Below are 19,398 nucleotides of genomic sequence, written 5' to 3'. Positions count from 1 at the left end.
CATACTTAGATTAAGGAATAGGCCTCCTTCCTGTGAGAGAAAGTCTGCCCTCTGAGGAAGAGGTTATGGGTACCACGTCCTCCAAGCCCAATTGGGGACAATCAGAGCTCGATCTGGAGGTGAACAGATCCACCTAAGGGGTTCCCGAAAGTCCAGAGATCTCTAAAAACATTTCCTGGCACAACTCCCACTTGTGGGAGACTGAGCCCTGCCTGCTCAATGCGTCTGCAGTTATGTTCTCTATGCCGGCTAGATGGACAGCCAACACGCACTTCTTGTTCTGCAACATCCAAAACCAGAGCTGCATGTATTTGCTGCAGAGGGCCAGTGAACCCACACACCTTCCTTGTTGAGGTAGTGCATGGCCACTGTGTTGTCCATAATTATCAGGACAGTCTTCACCAGTACCTAAGGTAAGAATGCCATCAGCACCAGTCTGATAGCCCTCAGCTCTAACAGGTTTATGTGAAGCTCTCTCTCTGCTGTAGACCACAACCTGCACTCTGCCAGATGTCCAAGTGCACACCCCAGGGTTTCTGGGAGGCATTCGTAACTACAGTTGCCTTCAGCCAAGGTTTCCAAAAAGGTTTGCCCATCATCAAGTTCTCCCTGTGGAACTACCGCAGTATGTCCTGAAATACCCTGCTTGGGACCTGAAGAAGGTCCATCATGCTTCCTGAGAACAATGACCACTGAGATCTGAGAGCCCTCTAGAGCAGTCTCACCCTCAGTTTGGACTCTGGCACTGAGGAAATGCATGGTGCCATGAGGCCCAGAAACCGTAGGACGGTCATGGCATTTTGGAACTTCATGAGTAATTTGCTGAAAGTGATGATACCCATCCTCGGGTGGAAAAGCCTTTCCAAAAGAGAAGTCCAGGGCCGCTCCTATGAACTGGAACATTAGCGAGGTGGTCACTTGGGAATTCTTGAAGTTTAGACAGGATCCCAATTTGTGCAGATGGTTACAGGTATGGCTGAGATGATTTTGAGCTTGGTCCGGTAATGAGCTCTGATTAGCCAATCTTCTATGTGCAGTCTTTCAAGCAGGAAGTGGGAACTATAAGATTACTGTAGAGGTTTATCCATATATCCCCCATTGTAATCCCTCTTTCTCCATTCAGGATAAAGATTATGTTGTGGAAATAAAAGAGTCAATTGTGTATCATGACTCAAGTTATAAGCAAACAGATTTACTGTGTTGGCGCCATTGTCAGATGGTGGTGGCGCTAATACGAATAATATATCCCTTGGCTCGCCCAGAGCTGTCACAACTGGCAAACCCATAGACGTGTTTGTTTTAGGTTTTTGTGATCAGGGCACAATAAATCGGTCTATACCCCTGGATTTCCAAACAGAATTTGACCAGATTACTAACTTTCCGCAAGAAATTTTGTCCCTGAAAGGTATGATGGAAAAACTGATATCAACACTGGCATCACAGAAATTGGAGGCAGGAATGGCGATAGATCCCATGTTGCACACCTGTGATTTAAAAATAAATACAAAATCCAGATTACCCTCTAATCCGCAAGTGAAGTTGCATGTTAATTCTTTCTAAGACTACTGCTGTAAGGTATAATGAAGCTCCTACATGGAAGCAACAAGTTGGTTAATCGTCCACTGAACACCAATTTAGAAATACCTTATGCCTTGTTCACTATGATCACGATAATGTGCGATATTCGAATGATCCTAGGAATTATAGGCGTATCATTTATTTCCCACACCCTACTGAACCATCACATAAGAGAGATGAGTGTAAAGGCAGTAGGATGGTCTTTAAATTGGTGGTGGGTGACTATGTACATGGAGATTCACTAATTAACAAATGCACGCACTGGATACGACATGTAAAAGGCTGTCACTCAATTATAAGGGAAGACGTCATGAAAGCAACTGGGCATCATGATACTTGCAATAAGACGAATGGTAATGTACGCTTGGAGTTGACCAATAGATACATGGTGGAGGGACTCCTTTCTATTGATTGAGAACCTAACCGCCTGAGGACTCTGTCAGTCAGGTAAAAGCTTTTCCTCCTTCACAGCAAAAACCCTATGATGTGAGTCTCCATGCTGTGAATAATAACCAGGGTAATGGTGGGCGTTTTCGGGGACTATCTTTCAATTCTGGTAATCTTGCTGTGGTTCCATAAGCAACTAATCAGAGAGATATAGTCCAGATTTGCAAAAGATATCTTGAGCCAGCCACATGTGCAGAACCTAACTCTCACAATCTTAGTACTGTGGACGGACATCATGGGTATCCCTTCCTATGCACTAAAAGTCCTGCTGTAAACCTTGGCTGTAGATACAAATAAACTCTATCATGGAATAATGATCATTATAATTGTTTGCCTCAAAGAGACCTGGGCAATGGAAGCTATCTTTATTGACAGCTAAATCAACTTCCATTCCCCAGCAATTAAAGGCCCTACGGGCTGACCCAGTGGGAGACTTGTAATTTGGATATGTTTGGATCTATCTCCAAAAATTCAGCAATTAGAAAGCGAGAGTCCCCGCATGTCTTACCATTGCCCAGGAGGTATCTATTGGTCGCTAGCATTTACAATAGACCGTGGTAGGTTCCTGGAATGACTGTTTTGTATGTACTAGAAAATGTTATGAGTAAATAGCTCCTGAAATACAAGTGAAAAGGTGTTGTGACATGTCTTGTGATGGGTGACCCAAATGTACAATTTGAACCACTAGAAAAAATTAATGACATCCTTTATGAGGAGGACTCAGCCCTTAATATTCCTAACACCAAGATCCCAAAAAAGGGCATCATTTAGTTCTAGAGGTAGCCCGGCTATGGCTTAGAGTGAGGATGAGAGCTATAATTGATAGGCGCAGGGATGATAATCTTGTCCGACCTACCTATAGGACTAGTACATTCTAGCTATATTATGTCCTAATCGATACCCGCCTCATGGCACTATGTCAAGTCGTTTAAGATTGCATGTGACCCTAAGAGTCATCATGAATACTTAATTACAGAGCCCATTTTGCTGCAACCAACAAAGGACATCTCATTAGAGTGTTCTAGAAATCAAAGGGTAGTTAGATGGGACAATTCAGATCTAAATATTGTTATTGCAAAGTTAAATGAGAAATTACTACCAACCATAGAAGCATGAATAGGAAGATGCAGGACTAATAATTGATTCTTTATCCAGTGTAGCAGATATTGCTTTTAATTGTTTCTCGAAGCCATAATCTGAGATACATTTAATGTGTAGGGAGTCCTGGTATGAGCAGGATTGCAGATTGTGCAAAATAAAGGGGTTTGGCATTAGTTAAAGCTCCCACTTTGAAGGATAAAAACGAGGTACTATCAGCAAGACGTGAGTATAAGGAGCTCATACTTGAGGAAAAAAGACACATGTTGTTACAAACTGATAATAGCTCAAACTAAACTCCTGAATAATCACCCAAAAGGATTCTGGGAGTTAGTAAATAGAGGGTTAAAAGGAATCCATACTCCTGTAAAAGCTTGTATACATGTATCTGTCTGGTATGATGTATGTGCCAATCTCTATCAGGAAGACAGAGAGAAGTTTCAGGAGAGATCTTCTTCCACAGAAAAACTCATTGGCAGCTCCTCTGTAATGTTCACCATGCATGAAGTCAAAATGGCAATAAGGGTCCAAAAATAGCGGAAGATCCCATGACCAGATGGTGTTCCACAGTGATCTCTGTAAGAATGAAGTTATTTGGGCTCCATATTAAATGAAATTATTCAACGAAAAAAGTCACCACTAATAAAATTCTGCCCTCATGGAGAAACGTGGAGGTCATCCCTCTTTACAAGAGAGGTGGGAGGAAGGATTCTGCAAACTATTACCCAATCTCTGAATAGAGCGGTTTATTTGGGACTAGGGTCATAAATTCACTTGAGCTGCACTTTTGAGATTAGCTGCTGAATTTGTATGACCTGATGTGCTGCGAGATTATGGGTCGTGGAGGTGTTGCCCACAAACCAGATGGAACCAGGAGAGGATCGTCCGAAACACGATGTAAAGAATTCAAATCTTTCTTCTCAAGGTGCCGGATATCCTGGTAAACACAAGTACTATCACCCAATCTCCCTGATGGATATGGCACGAAAAACCTTTGGGAAGTTTCTCTAAAACATATGGAGGATCGTATGACGATCAATAATATCATTTCTTCTCGACACGTGGGTTCCAGAAGGCGGTGGCCAAAATAGGTCAAACATTTTGGTTGTTTCCGGTCATTGTCATACGTGCTTTAAAAAAAAAAAGACAAACCTTTACTTTTGTTTTATTGATCTTAAAACGGCCTTAGATTCAGTCCCAAGAAGAGCCACGTGGAGGACCATGGAAAAATTAAATGTATCATCAGATCCTTTAACAGTCTAAGGGCAATAATGCAGTTTTATATGGACAACACAGCAAAAGTTAATCATGCATTGGGGGGCACAAGTTTTTCCTATTATTTTTGTATAGTGTTTTGATAAATAATGGTGTATAATTCTGTGATGAACTGTTGATGATGTGTGATTTTATGTGCTTTTATAATAGTAGAAATAAAGCTAAACAAAACAATCCTCTTGGTAAGGGAAGACGTGAATCTCCCCCTCCTTTGACTGGCTGCCACAAAGACAGCAAACTGGTGAAGGCACTGGGAGCGGAGGTTAGCCCAAAAGGCAATACACGGAAATGGTAATGGGTACTGCTAATCATGAACTTCATGTACTTCCTATACTTGCGATGGATAGGCATGTGGAAATAAGCATTCTGGAGGTTGAGTGACATCAACCAATCCTGTAATTCCAGGTCCTATAGGATCTGCAAAAGGGTTACCATCTTGTATGTGTCCTTCCTGAGGAACTTGTTCAATCTCTTCAGGTCCAAGATGGGTCGCAGACCTCAGTTTTATTCAGCACCACGGAGTAGTGAGAGTGCCACCCTGGGTTCAGCTCCACTCTATGGTGCCCATCTCCAACAAGGTGGAGTTCCCATGCCGTAGAAGTGGATCTGGTGGCCGACAAGGCCGAGGAAGTGAGGGACAATTTGGAGGATGTCACAGAAAGGGGAAACCATAACACTGGGATCCAACTTGGTGGACCCACGTGTCCGGAGTCATTTTCGCCCATTGTTCTGAGCATTAGGCAGTCTCCCTTCCACTGCCGAGACATAGAAGAGCACAGCCAAGAGGTGTTGCTGAGGTTGTGGCTTTGGAGGAGACTATATCAGTGGCTATGTAGACATTTCTCTACCTGGCCAAGAGAATCTTCTTTGGCGTTGTTTGGTTGTTGAATGACCCCTGTGACTAAAGTGCTAAAATAATTAAAGGTCTGTCCCTCCAGGCCTGTGTCGATATTAGCACTGGATATTTCCTCACTGTGGCCCCTAAGGACTTAGCAGGTGCTTTGGAGGCCTGACATTTCTCTGGGCTGTCATTGCCTTTGGCTCCAAATAAATGGTCTTTGTCTAATGGCATGTCAAGGAGTTTTGCCTGCTCATTCAGAGCGAACCCTGATAAGCTTAGCTAAGAAAATCTCCCTGTAACTGATGCTCGCATAGCCCTGCTGACACATTCTGCAGCATGGAGTCCCTACTGTAGAGCCTGACACGTTGCCTATTGCCTGTCGTGATGAGGTAATTGAAAGCCTTGCTCATTTTACCACGCATACTCAGAAATGACGATCCACAAGATGCAGGTGTATTTCAGGAGAGCGCAAGATACATTATTTGATTTAACCGCCATACTCCACGACACAAATAATTTTTTAGCGAGTGTGTCACTGTTTTTGCTGTCCCTGCCTATGGGGAAGGGTTGGGAATGTATGTGATTTTGATCAGCATGTGGCTGCTTGGACCACAAGACTCTCCAGGTTCGGATGGCTCGACAGTAATTCTGGGTCTGTCATTGTTGGCTTATATTTTCTAACCAGTTTGTTATTTACTGCTGGTGCAGAACATGTTTTTTGACATACATCCAAGACTGGGTTTTTATGGGCTGCTTGGAAAGGGAGCACTGGCACTTTTGGATGACACTTGTCGAGTATATTAGTTAGATCATACTCTGTAACGGGCCCCATTGCTGTGCCTTCAACACTTTTGACATTATGCGTCTGTATGCTGCGTTTGGGTGGTCTTATGGGTGCAATTGCATTAGGTCCAGTTCTGGGGACATACTGAGGCCTGTCGCATCCCTTAAGTCACTGGTAAGTCAGCTATTCTTGCCTCTTCTGAAAAAGAATTCTCAGGGAGACAGGCTCATACTTCTTGGAGGGGTTAGAATACAAAGAGTATCAGATGCCCATCCACATCAAATATGGACTCGAAAGATTTCACACATTCCTCATTCGACTCCAGAATGTACCTCAACATCGTAGTAGAGCTGCACCCCTCCCTCAAAGTTGACAGACCCTTTGAAAATCACCTTAAGCCGGTATCGAATTTCGCAGAGGTACCAACGGTGGTCGACCAAGTCGATGCTACTGGAGGCACCTTCAAGAGTGGCACCATAAACAAGCTATTGGGAATGCCCGAATGGGATTTTGTGGACTCTCTGACAGTCTTAGAGAGCGCAGTGGGATCCATTCGCTTTTGTGGTGATGTTGCCGAAGCTTCCCCAGCCCCTTTATTATACACCTCCAACATCTTTGAGCAAAATTCCTCCCATTGTTTCACCAAAGCAAATTTAGATGGAAAGCATACCTTCTGCCAGGAGAGGATTCAGAGGAAGTATCTCTGTGAGGCCTCTTCTTTTTTGAAGATGAGAAGGACGAGTGGCAGGAGTCACTTTTCGAGTGCAGCCAATTACGGTGCACTTTGCTTCTCTTTTGTGGTCTCTCTGGGAACTTCTCAGCAGTTTCCAAGCTCCTCGCCTCCGAGGATTTACACTTTGAGGCAGTGTTGGGTTGACAGCAAAATAGCACAGGCAACATATCCAGCGGAAGATATTGTTGATTAAAATTGGGCCCGTGGTCCATGTCACAATTCGGACTGATCACTTGTGCTAATTTACTGCCATCCTTACAGGAAGCCTCTTGGCATCTCCTCTTGATTCAGCATATTATAGTGGGACAAGTCTGTAAAAATCTTTGAAATCATGCTAGACCGGAAGTCGAGTAACACATTATCTCCTCGATCTAAATGAAATTAACTCAACCCATGAATTTGATGGCATAATTTTATTTTGTATTGAAAAACCATGATAACACATGAAGAAACATTAATAGTAATGTTCATTTTCCTTTCAAAATTGTCCTCCTCTTGGACACATTGCCACACATTTTCATATGGACCGCAAATAATACAAAATGACGATATTGTCAATTACTAGTATGAGGGTTAGTGTACATTTAAGTGGCAGGCTTAAAGTGCACAATAGCTTGTTGGTTCGAGTTAGGGTTAGAATAAGTTTTAAACTTAGGGTTTGAGTTCGGGTTAGAATAAATGGTCCCATACACAATGGACCATCAGCCAAGGGCTAGGATAGGGTTAGAGTGTGAATCATTGTTTGGACTTAATAAACATAAGGAGCACTAAATAGCGCCAGATGTTACCAGAAACAATATGGTTGGCTGCAAACTGATGCATAATTATATTAATATGAGTAACATATTGGAGAGTCTGTGTACACCCACAATGCAGCCGCTCATCAATGGTCTATGTTTTATTGCATAACCCAGCCCAGGACGCAGAGGTTAGAATCGGCATGAAGCGTAATATAAAATTTCAATTACATTTTTTTCAGAGCATTGACAGAGGCCCTCGGAAGGGTCTACAATCCGCTGCCTACTGCTGGCTCCAAAAACAATCATGAATATGAATGGGCATGGGAAGCAGCGGCCTCCAAACTTACCATACCTGAAGGGTCACCATTTACATATATATTTTGAGGCTCAACATTGGGTAACTCATCTGCCCCCTCCTGCGGAGAGTGGCCACGTGCCCTATGGCTGCAAGAGCCAGAAGTAGCACAGGCACTGGTCTCCAATGCAGCTGCCCTTCCTCCCGGGCCCCTCACTTATAATCAGTCCTGTCAAGAATGTATTCAGAAATATATGTGCGAAGTCTGTGTTGACATTGCAATGGCACACCGACGTCCTCAGTGTTATTATATTCTCTCTTCTCTTTATGCTCCCATAACAGTTGAAGGCCAAATTGATACTTCTTTTGTGCTTACTACTTGCAGGTCTCATTGACTGCTCTTCTGTATTCTTCATAAACAAAGCTGAAGCAGGCTGACCCCAAGGCACGCAGACTCCTGAGAGCTGCCACAGAGGCCCACCTTCCCCCACTAAAACACTCTTACGAATATAATTGGTTATTTATAACGCGCTTAATACCCAGAGGTTTATGAGCGTGGACCTGGGGATTGAACCTGTGTTGCTCAGCGTCGTCTTCCTTCCAAGGCGAGCACATTGCCCCTGAGCTATCCTCCCGAGCTATCCTTCACCAACAGGCTTGATTGGCAGACTGCCATAGATTGATTTCCAGGTATTTGGTATTAATCTTTTACATTGCTGCCATTTAGAGGACATCACAGGACAGTGTGCTTAGTACATACAAGCATTTCAGACGGGGCACCATGAAAATGGTGATCAACCTGCCAAAAGAGTACTCGACTACGCTAATGGTCATGAGCCCTGTGGGAGGAGCCAAGCCTTTAGAGTATAAACTTCTAAAAGGCTGCTAATCCTTGGCTGTTCCCTATAACCTCTGCTTAGGCTCTGTATGTTTTGTATCAAAAGAGTGCTTTGCCGCATACAATGTCCTCTACAAATCTTAAAACAAATGTGGAAATCAATTAAAGCAATATTATCATACATATCATCAACCGTCAACGCAGACTGAAGAGTGAAATTGTCTAGTGTTTTTTATCTGTCAGAAAGAGACAATCTAAACATACTTTAGTTAAGTCTGCCTTTGAATGCTTCATTAATTCGCTAACAACACAGCCTACTGTCTAGATCGCACTTACCAGAGAGATAACCGTAAATAGAAGAATACAGATCCGATTCCTGGCCCGCAAAAAGTGTGATGTTTTGCTGAAGCTGTTGCACACTGTCCAGAAAGAAAAAATACAGGGAACAATCAAAATCTGTAAATGTTTGAGTATTCGCACAGAACAAAGGCTGCTCATCAGTGATGGGCATGAGGGAATCACTGTCATAAGATTGCACAAACGTTGGTGAATAAATAGCAATTTCCAGCAACAGCATGGTCACACTGTAGATGTGCAAAACCTTCACCCCCATTGGTCATACTATATGTTGTGTTTAAGGTGACCATATAGTAACAACTTTATTCATTCGCTGGAATGTAATGGCTGAAACTACTGTGCATGGGCAGCCGAGCGTTGTTATTTTGTACCACAGAACCTGCAGTGTGATTGATGCTTGATACAGAGGGTTCAGAGGGTAATAGATGCTACAGTTGGGGCAGGGGAGTCTACTGAAGGATGTTCAGCATAGCTTTGCATGAAAATACATCTTGAGTGGACTAGCAAAAGGACTATCAGTTATGAGGTCCCTCTTATGAGATCCAAGGCCAATTTAGAGATTAGTTGAATCACTGAGAATGAGTGAAATCTAAGAGAGGGGGACACTTCACACATTTTTGGGTAGGAAGCCCCAGAATGGATTGTGATCCATGCTGAATTTTGGACACTATAATGTCAGGAGGAAACAGAAGGTATGCTTGACATATGGAACCTAGTAAAACGTCTAAGACATCATTGCGACTTTGGTGGTAACGGTAATGCAAGAGGTATTTCCAAACACTGCACGTTTTACTGCTCTGCTTAATTTGGGTTTCGATAAAGAAAAAGCCTACATTTGTGTAGAAGTCATAACCTTCTCAGAAATGAAGTAATGGTGGTGGTATTGCCCAGCCAGTATTACCACATGCAATTGCAAATCAGAAAGGGTAACACGTAAGTAGGGAGAGGCAGTCACTCTATATCATGCAGACCATTAATTACTATTACTACATGCTTTAACAGTAATTCACTTGGAGGTAATAGCATTGGTAAAACCTCCAAACTTGTAATGAGGCTCTAGTGTCAGAAAGGACACAGATGTGTCTCCAAATGACCGGAGATGGTTGAAAGAATAGACAGGTTCATAAATGGGTGATTGAAGTAATTCACAATGGTCAAGAGATTGCTTCAAAGAGATCCCTGACTGAGCATGTGGTAGAATGAGGTTTAAAACAAATGTGCATTATTCCTTAAGGCCTAGTGATTTGCAGGCCGGGATTAACAGGAAGGTCATTCCCTGTTGTAGCCACTTGCCCCCAAGACGCGCCTTCCACCTTTGGAGGTGGTGTGTGGTCTTGTGATTATATATTTTGTACTTAGGTTTGGAAAGGGTAATTGTGTCATGGTGAAAAAGCACACTGTCACTGAAATGGAAAAAGGGACTGGAATGTGTGTGCAAATGTCTATGGGTCCAGGGCAACAGCCAGTTCTTTCCCTCCCTTCAAGAGATGGACATCAAGCATTGATGAGCAGGAGGCAGAGGCAGCTCCAGGGAGCAGGAGGCTTCTGAAGAACAGGGAGCTAGTTACAGCATACAGTGTGCATGCATGTCTAAACGTCTAACATAAAAGTCTAACTTCAACCCGGGTTTCACACTTCCATCAAGTATGATAAGAAATGTATTGACACATTATGCTTGTTTGCACATTCTAGAGGGCTCAAAATGTGGTGATGTAAAAATGAAAAGGGAACTATTTCTAATATAATTCTTAAATTCACTTAAAACGTAAAAACTGAATAGATCTCTTATTAATATTATTCCAATGCAAACCACTCACCTGTGAGGTATTGCAAATTCCAAATGGCACACAATCTGACAATGTGATTAAGATGCATATTAATTGGATCCCAAACGACCAGCCCAGGTGTGCTGACAGATGTGAATATGTGTGTGGGACCAGTTGTCTTAGAATCAAGAGTAGTTTGTAGGGAGCAGTCTGTGCTATGCTCACCAGGCTTTTCAAGGCCACAGGACGGCGCCAATTCCGAGTTATGCTCAATGCGATTGAAAATCTGTAGTCAAAACATTTCTAATGTACAAGGCACAGTGACCGGCTCAGTGGAGAGAAGTCGAGTGGATGAGATATAGGGCCTCATTACACGGATGGCGGTAAGGATTTACTGGTACCGGTAAAATACTGGTACCGGTAAATCCTTACCGCCGTACTACGAGGTCCCTTTGCGGGTTGGGGGATTTAACGCCTGCTTTTTGCAATGGTGGTGGTATTGCCCAGCCAGTATTACCACATGCAATTGCAAATCAGAAAGGGTAACACGTAAGTAGGGAGAGGCAGTCACTCTATATCATGCAGACCATTAATTACTATTACTACATGCTTTAACAGTAATTCACTTGGAGGTAATAGCATTGGTAAAACCTCCAAACTTGTAATGAGGCTCTAGTGTCAGAAAGGACACAGATGTGTCTCCAAATGACCGGAGATGGTTGAAAGAATAGACAGGTTCATAAATGGGTGATTGAAGTAATTCACAATGGTCAAGAGATTGCTTCAAAGAGATCCCTGACTGAGCATGTGGTAGAATGAGGTTTAAAACAAATGTGCATTATTCCTTAAGGCCTAGTGATTTGCAGGCCGGGATTAACAGGAAGGTCATTCCCTGTTGTAGCCACTTGCCCCCAAGACGCGCCTTCCACCTTTGGAGGTGGTGTGTGGTCTTGTGATTATATATTTTGTACTTAGGTTTGGAAAGGGTAATTGTGTCATGGTGAAAAAGCACACTGTCACTGAAATGGAAAAAGGGACTGGAATGTGTGTGCAAATGTCTATGGGTCCAGGGCAACAGCCAGTTCTTTCCCTCCCTTCAAGAGATGGACATCAAGCATTGATGAGCAGGAGGCAGAGGCAGCTCCAGGGAGCAGGAGGCTTCTGAAGAACAGGGAGCTAGTTACAGCATACAGTGTGCATGCATGTCTAAACGTCTAACATAAAAGTCTAACTTCAACCCGGGTTTCACACTTCCATCAAGTATGATAAGAAATGTATTGACACATTATGCTTGTTTGCACATTCTAGAGGGCTCAAAATGTGGTGATGTAAAAATGAAAAGGGAACTATTTCTAATATAATTCTTAAATTCACTTAAAACGTAAAAACTGAATAGATCTCTTATTAATATTATTCCAATGCAAACCACTCACCTGTGAGGTATTGCAAATTCCAAATGGCACACAATCTGACAATGTGATTAAGATGCATATTAATTGGATCCCAAACGACCAGCCCAGGTGTGCTGACAGATGTGAATATGTGTGTGGGACCAGTTGTCTTAGAATCAAGAGTAGTTTGTAGGGAGCAGTCTGTGCTATGCTCACCAGGCTTTTCAAGGCCACAGGACGGCGCCAATTCCGAGTTATGCTCAATGCGATTGAAAATCTGTAGTCAAAACATTTCTAATGTACAAGGCACAGTGACCGGCTCAGTGGAGAGAAGTCGAGTGGATGAGATATAGGGCCTCATTACACGGATGGCGGTAAGGATTTACTGGTACCGGTAAAATACTGGTACCGGTAAATCCTTACCGCCGTACTACGAGGTCCCTTTGCGGGTTGGGGGATTTAACGCCTGCTTTTTGCAGGCGTTAAATACCAACCCGCAAAGGGACCCAGGGAATTACCGTAATTAGCACCTTCCCCATTCCCTTTGAGCCCTATGGGGCAAAAATGGGAATGGGGAAGGGCAATGGGGGAAGGGGGAATTACCGCCCCGCCAACCTTGGAATGGGGCGGTAATTCCCCTTTCCGCCAAGGCGGTGCCGGTATTTTACCGACATGAACCATGGCGCTAATAGCGCCATGGTTCTCCGCCATCCGTGTAATGAGGCCCATAGTCACGTTTCAGGGATGTGCATAAGTAGTTGTGCAGATATATTTTGCATACACTGATAATGAGCTGTCAGGTCGGGGTAGATGCTATTGCCAAAGTATGGTTTCAAAGCTACAAAGGGATGTAGAAGCAGAATTCAACGGGTGAAGGAAAGTACAGAGACCCGGCATTTTGCCAATTACATTTCTAATAGGTTTTCAAGAGCAATATTCACTAAGATCTTGATTGTCCAGCATTTAATTTCCGGAAATCACTAAAAAGGATTGGGATTTTTAATTTTTTGTATTAGAGTCATAACCACCCCTGTAGTGGTTTGGATATTTTCAAGCAATTGCAGGATATAAAATCCACTTGTGTGCATCGAAGCTGCCAACGACGGAACACACATTAAATGGTTTCGAGTAGACATGTGCAGGGCGGAATCGAAAATGAGTAAGTATTTGTTAGGTTACAGCTAATACACCATAAAGCCAGGTCCCAAGTCCCTAGTGGCTCCAGGTGCTCAAAGAGAAAAGGGTGGTTGACGGTGCTGAAAGCAGCTGACAAAAATTCTAATATCAGCGTTATGTGAATTGTGGCTGACATATTTGGGGACTATTCCCTTTGTGGGTGCAGTCGAGGGTCTTGAGGTTCCCCTGAACATTCAAGGCAAGCCAATAGCGTACACTCAGCAAGTAGGCGAAGGCAATCAGCCCTCAGTATTTCTACCATTACAGATCTGAATGTAGATCTGATTATTAGTGAAGTGGTGAGATATCATTTTTAAAACAGCAGGAAGTTAACAATCCAATTTAATTGAGAAACAGATAGGTGAATTGTATTTCACAATTAATACAATCATGCGTGCAAGTCCCCCATAGAGATCACACAAGTAACACTTCCCCCTTAAGCATCGATGCACCCCAGCATTGCACTTACATCTTTCTGAAGCTCAGGCAAGTGGCACTTTTAGTGGCACTTGAGCTTAGTAAGTCCTTGTTGATGAGCCTGAGGTATGGCTGCAGTCTCACTCCAAGCCAAGTGCTAAGGTCGCTATCATTATTGTTTTCCGTCACAGCTGGCCACACACCTGCAAGAATGGCTGCCTTAGTCTGGTCAGAAAGTGTAGGCTGTAAAGAGAGACATGGGAAGCATTACAAAAGGTAAAGAGAGCATACAGCACAAGAAGCGGCCCACCCAGCTGATCTACCTGGGAGCCATGTGTCCAATATAATGTGATTTAGGGGAAAGAAAGTCCTTGTGACTGTACCTGAGGTAGACAGTGACCTGACGCCCACACAGACTTAACTTTCTCTCTGTATCGCTCTCTCTGTATCGCTCTCTCTTTATCTCTCTCTCTCTCTCTCTCTCTCTCTCTCTCTCTCTCTCTCTTTCTCTCTCTCTCTCTTGTGCTTGGCATGTTATAGAAATAAAGGTGACAAAGTTACCATATGACACAGAAGTTGGAAAGCAAATAAATGACACGTTAGTGCTCATGTTCCTCATGGTGTGAGCACAATTCATGCGTAAAATGTACGCGTAAACATTTTACGCTTGAATTTCAATACACCAAAATTAGACGAAATGTCATGGCACGCCGAGCGGAACCCCACAAAATATATCAAATAATATTAAACAGACTTCCAATGAACGGCTGAGAGGAAAGCAAAGTTAGAACATTACTAGAAACATATAAACAATAAAACCAGTGTTATTAATATCACATAGATAAAAACATATTAAATCTGAAAATTCCACCCATAGTGCATGTCGGGCTTTGATGATAGAAAAAGAGCATAAGTGGATTAAGTGCTAATGCATTCCTTATGTGGACCTAATGTATGGTCAAAGCCATACAGCAGATGCCAGAGGGGCAGAACCCCCGCCAAGTGAAGGGGATCACGTGGAAGAAGGCTGTCACTCGCAACTCCACCAGGAATTAAAATTTACAGTCAAACATGAATTATATTAAATCAATTGGAATAGCCGACAAACTAAATTATGTAGTATGCCAAAGACAGCTACTAAAAATTTAGGGTTGTCAAGTCTGAAGGCAATTTGTAGTACCAAACATCACTAAAAAGGCATAAACGCTAAACATCCTATCAAAGTGAGGTGCATTAAGTCACGCCATGTTTTCATGCTTTTCTATTGCAAAGAGGTGACACGGATCATAATTTCGATTCTGCCTCCTCCTTCCTATCTGCCATACAAACCGTACATTGTTATTATTATTATTATTATTATTATTATTATTATTATTATTATTATTATTATTATTATTATTATTATTATTAAATGCTTTTGCATATTCGTCAGCATGACATATATATGTTGGCGTAAATGCTGTGGATTACTGCAGCAAAAAGCAGTCTGATTCCATAGGATCCTTTGTAAAGGTTGCCTGCTATGTGTAAACATATAGTTTGTTTCTATTTCTACTTATAGTGTGATTCAAACATTGCAGACAGAGGGCCTGATTCACAGAAATTTGGATGGAGCAAATAAGGAGATACTTTGAGCATCTTAGATTTGGCCCTACTGCCTTATCCCTTATTTGCAAAGCCTAACACTCGAACAAATCAGGAGACGCCTGAAACATCTTTGAGATGCTCCTATACAAATGTTTTGTTATTGTGATTTATACCATGCACCGCAGCCATCTGCATGGTCTGCACTCGCTCACGAGGATCTGAACGGGAAAGATACGGTTAAGGGAGGAGAGGGGGAAAGAGAACGAGTTGTGCTTAACTGATGGTGCGTGCAGAACCAGGAGCACCTAGCAGACTGGCATCTGTGTGGATGTGTTTTCTAGGTGGATAGTGATCTGTACACCACAGGTGTTTTGTTTCCAGATGGGAGACCTCAAGTGTCTGACTTGTTAAGACGCTTTGGCCTGTGGGTAAAGTTTGCAAGTTGAATCAAGAGATTTAGAGTTGTGACTGTTTTGGTGGAGAGAGAGAGTTTTGTTTAGTTGTTTGTGTTGGTGTGGTTGATGAGCAGGAGTGGTTAAACATGAGGTTGTTAGTGGGTTAAAGGTGTGTTACCTATATTCTGGTTTTAGGTAATGTAGCAAAAATATCGATTGACTTGATGGGCTGCTCCTGTACAGCATGGCAGATAGTCCAGAGTGTTTTGGAGTTTTCCTGAACGCATGTCCCTCGCTGCCTGTTTTCGCCTTTTGTTCTTCCTGCTGGGATTTTGGCTTATTGGCCACGCGCCGGGTCGTCCGTAGGTGATAAGTTCTCCTCTTTGCTAGTGTAGTAAAAAGGCGGGTTTTAACATGCTTGGTTATCTTTTGTTGTCTGGATTCCTTTAGGGATGGAGATCCACAATGTTGCCATGGGTGTGGAGAAAGCTGCACTTCCTTATCTGCTCTTCTTGTAGCACTCGGTTTCGATTTGCATGCCACAGCTAGATCTGGGTATCCTTCTATGTTGGTAAGAGGTGAATTTCGGTAGAATGAATTCAGCTTCTTGACTGTGCTTTGCTTCTTGTGTGATGCAGAGTGCTTTCAAAGGGATCCTTTTCTTCACCTGTAACCACTGGAGGCTTCTCAGGGCTGGAGTGATATGGTCCCTCCTGCTTAGATCTAGTATAAGTCTTACTGCAGTGTTTTTGATAGGTTGTAGGTATATATAGGATATATGCACACTTGATTCTTGAGGGTGTCAGTCAGATGAGATCCACAAGTATTTGCTCAAGGCATCTCATGGATTCTCCACACAGCTCCGGACCTGCACTAGTTTAGGCTTTGTGAACCAGGTATAAGGTGATAGTAGCTGATTTGCTTCAGTGAAAATCTTTATGAATCGAGCATAGACTTCAGTACCAATGCACCGTTATTCTAGATGCCTTGTCAAGTGATTAGCTTATGGACCCGTTACATGGTTACAATTAAAGGGTCATAACAGTATGTTCAATAATCTCATCAGAAATACAACCCATGGCACGGCCATGATCTTTACAGGTTCTGTTATTCACATATGGAAGAGCTATAAAGTCATGCCACACATGCAGTGTACTGTAATTACTGCATTTAGTAGTTCTTAAATAAATCCTGTCTGGGTTTCAAAAGAGTTATCAAAGTCCATTTCCATACATTGAGGGTTAGAAATGCATGTGGGACATCAGTACATTATTTCACTTAGCAATACAAATACTCCATGAGGAAATTACCTCACTACTTAAAATGAGGATGGTTGATCAAGACAGGGAATGTATTTCAAATGCTGCAATACTTGTACTGAGTCCATTACACTCATGTGCAGATCCATTCGTTCACAGGGAAAGTATGCTCCTTAACATAAATGGCTGGGGAGTTTAGGGTTCAATAAAAAATTCAAGCTATATCTGCTTAAAATTATATTCAATAGAAGACACACTAGTGTAGCTCTTTGCTCAAACACATAATAAGACACTAGAATGCAGACCTCGATGAACCAACTGCTTTATTCATTTAACATTTGTATTCAATCTAGCAGTTTTTGTGTGATTGATGGGGGCCCATTTGTGTCATTGAAGAACAGAGCCCATCACCTGGGAGTACATCTCATGACCCGGAAGCACTTCCTATGCCTCAGAAAACCTGTATGTCTAACCGGGTCAGGTATTGCTCAGTTATGAGCCAGCAAAGGAACATATGGGGTTTGTTTCCTAGAATCCCAGGACCTTCACTTCTCCACTCCCTGTGAGCCACTTTCCTAGCCTATTGGCCTGCAGGATAGAAGCCCACTCCCCCACCCAAAACCAGCAGAATAGACAGGATCACATGTCAACCACGTTTTGACACTATGCTGGGTCCCTGTCAATACTACCACGGGGCGAGTGGCCCTCCCCAGCAAGCCTTAACTGCTGGTATAAGGTTAATACAGATGAACGGCCTTGATTACCACTGGACAGGTAGCATAGCCACCTGGGTGATCGACCCTTGAGGCCCAGTATACTACCTACTGGTACCTCAAAGGTCTGACAATGCGCTGCAACTCAGGATGTCAACATACTGACTGAAGCCTTTCAAAACAATTACTTCAGATGATCCTTCGCTTCACATAGAGGCCAATTAGTCACAACGTTTTTCCAATGCTGCCCACACAAACTAGTTCTTCCCTGCTCACAGAGTGGTGATTCACCCCAACTAAGGATGGCCCTTTAATGTCATCAGCCCAGACAATAATAACCATTGCACGCAGGTCCCCTTTCAAATGGAAACCATTATGCCTGCACCAGGAATCTGGATGCAGCCAGTGTCCTGCTCCAGAAATCCTTCCAACTACCTCACCCACATTTGTTGAACTTATTTTCCATCCGCTAGCCTTTAATCATTTAGGATAGACCTCATCTGATGCATCTACTTGTATAAAACAAAGAACAGCTTTGGAGAAGATTATGATAATAAATAACAAACCATCTGCACCAGATAGTTACAATGTAAAGTTAGAAGCTACATAACGTGACCATGTCCTGGTAAGCAGCTATTTAGGCAGCAAACAAAGTTCCACCAAATTCAATAAAACGGGGTCAGCAAAATTGATAACCACTTGAAAAATGTACAGCTCTGCAATGCGGGACTAAGGAGATTCACTTTTGACCGATGGACCATTGCATTGGCATTCCTGGATTACTGCTACCACTCTCCCTTTACAGCGGCATCCTGAAGCATGTCAGTTTGCGGTAGACCTCCTTGAGAAACTGTATTGAACAGTATATTCTGGCTTAATCAGTAAATCTGAAATGAAGACCCATATAAACTGAAAAAAAGAAATGCTTGCAGCATTGGGGGTAGAACGTTTGCAGTCAAAGCCATGAGACCAAAGATGCACCTAGGGATGCCTTCACCTTCCAGCTATTCCCGCGAATGTACCCTGCCCTTGGAATCTTTTAGTGGGCCTTAAGGTATTGTGTTGTTTTGCATTGAGCTTATCTTTTCCATAAGACATCCTTCTATGCAGCGCTGAAATCATGATCCAGAGGGTAGGAAGAGAACAAGATATAAAAGCACATTTCACACCAAAGGGATGCACACTACATCCATTTACACACACAAGTCGTAATGAAGGAACTTTGAGAGAAAAATATGTAAAATTAGAAAAACTACACAAAAGAAAAATTACAAAGTATTGGGAAATTGCAACATTAAATCAATATTTATATCACAAAATCATACCACACAGACTGAGAATATCTATTTTCCCTAACTTTGATGAGGAAGATGATGTACAATTAGCCCAATTATGGGATGAGAATTTGGCAGAGTCTTCTCATACTATAATGAAATTACTCATCAAACATGCAAAGAAAATGTCATGGCAAGGCGAATCAAGCCAAAATAGAACTGGAAAGTGAATGTAACAAAATAGACCATCCAGATACAATTAACAAAATTGGTAATACTTTAGATGAGATATTACGTGAATTTGAAGTTGAAATTAAATTGAAAATGTCCAAAATATTATTTAGAGATACTAAAGTTTATCATTAGATCCTATTTGTACGTATCAAACTAACTATGGCTCTAGCGGAGAGTCAACTGGAAACACCCACATGACC

At 42.5% G+C, this 19,398-nt stretch overlaps 1 protein-coding gene across 4 annotated transcripts in view; it reads right to left on the bottom strand.

Annotated features, from left to right (window-relative positions):
- Window positions 1-19,398, bottom strand: part of LOC138569359 (uncharacterized) — a 1,262,132-nt gene that overhangs the window by 766,852 nt on the left and 475,882 nt on the right. For all 4 annotated transcript variants that reach the window (XM_069647272.1, XM_069647275.1, XM_069647274.1 and 1 more), the window contains 2 exons: window positions 13,789-13,979; window positions 8,966-9,048 (listed from right to left, as the gene is read on the bottom strand). In XM_069647272.1, the coding sequence (XP_069503373.1) occupies window positions 8,966-9,048; window positions 13,789-13,979 (274 nt within the window). The remainder of the gene's footprint in view (window positions 1-8,965; window positions 9,049-13,788; window positions 13,980-19,398) is intronic.

The sequence above is a fragment of the Ambystoma mexicanum genome, chromosome 2q (assembly GCF_040938575.1).
Source record: "Ambystoma mexicanum isolate Mex_15411 chromosome 2q, UKY_AmexF1_1, whole genome shotgun sequence".
NCBI lineage: Eukaryota > Metazoa > Chordata > Amphibia > Caudata > Ambystomatidae > Ambystoma > Ambystoma mexicanum.
This window is presented reverse-complemented; position numbering and strand designations above follow the sequence as displayed.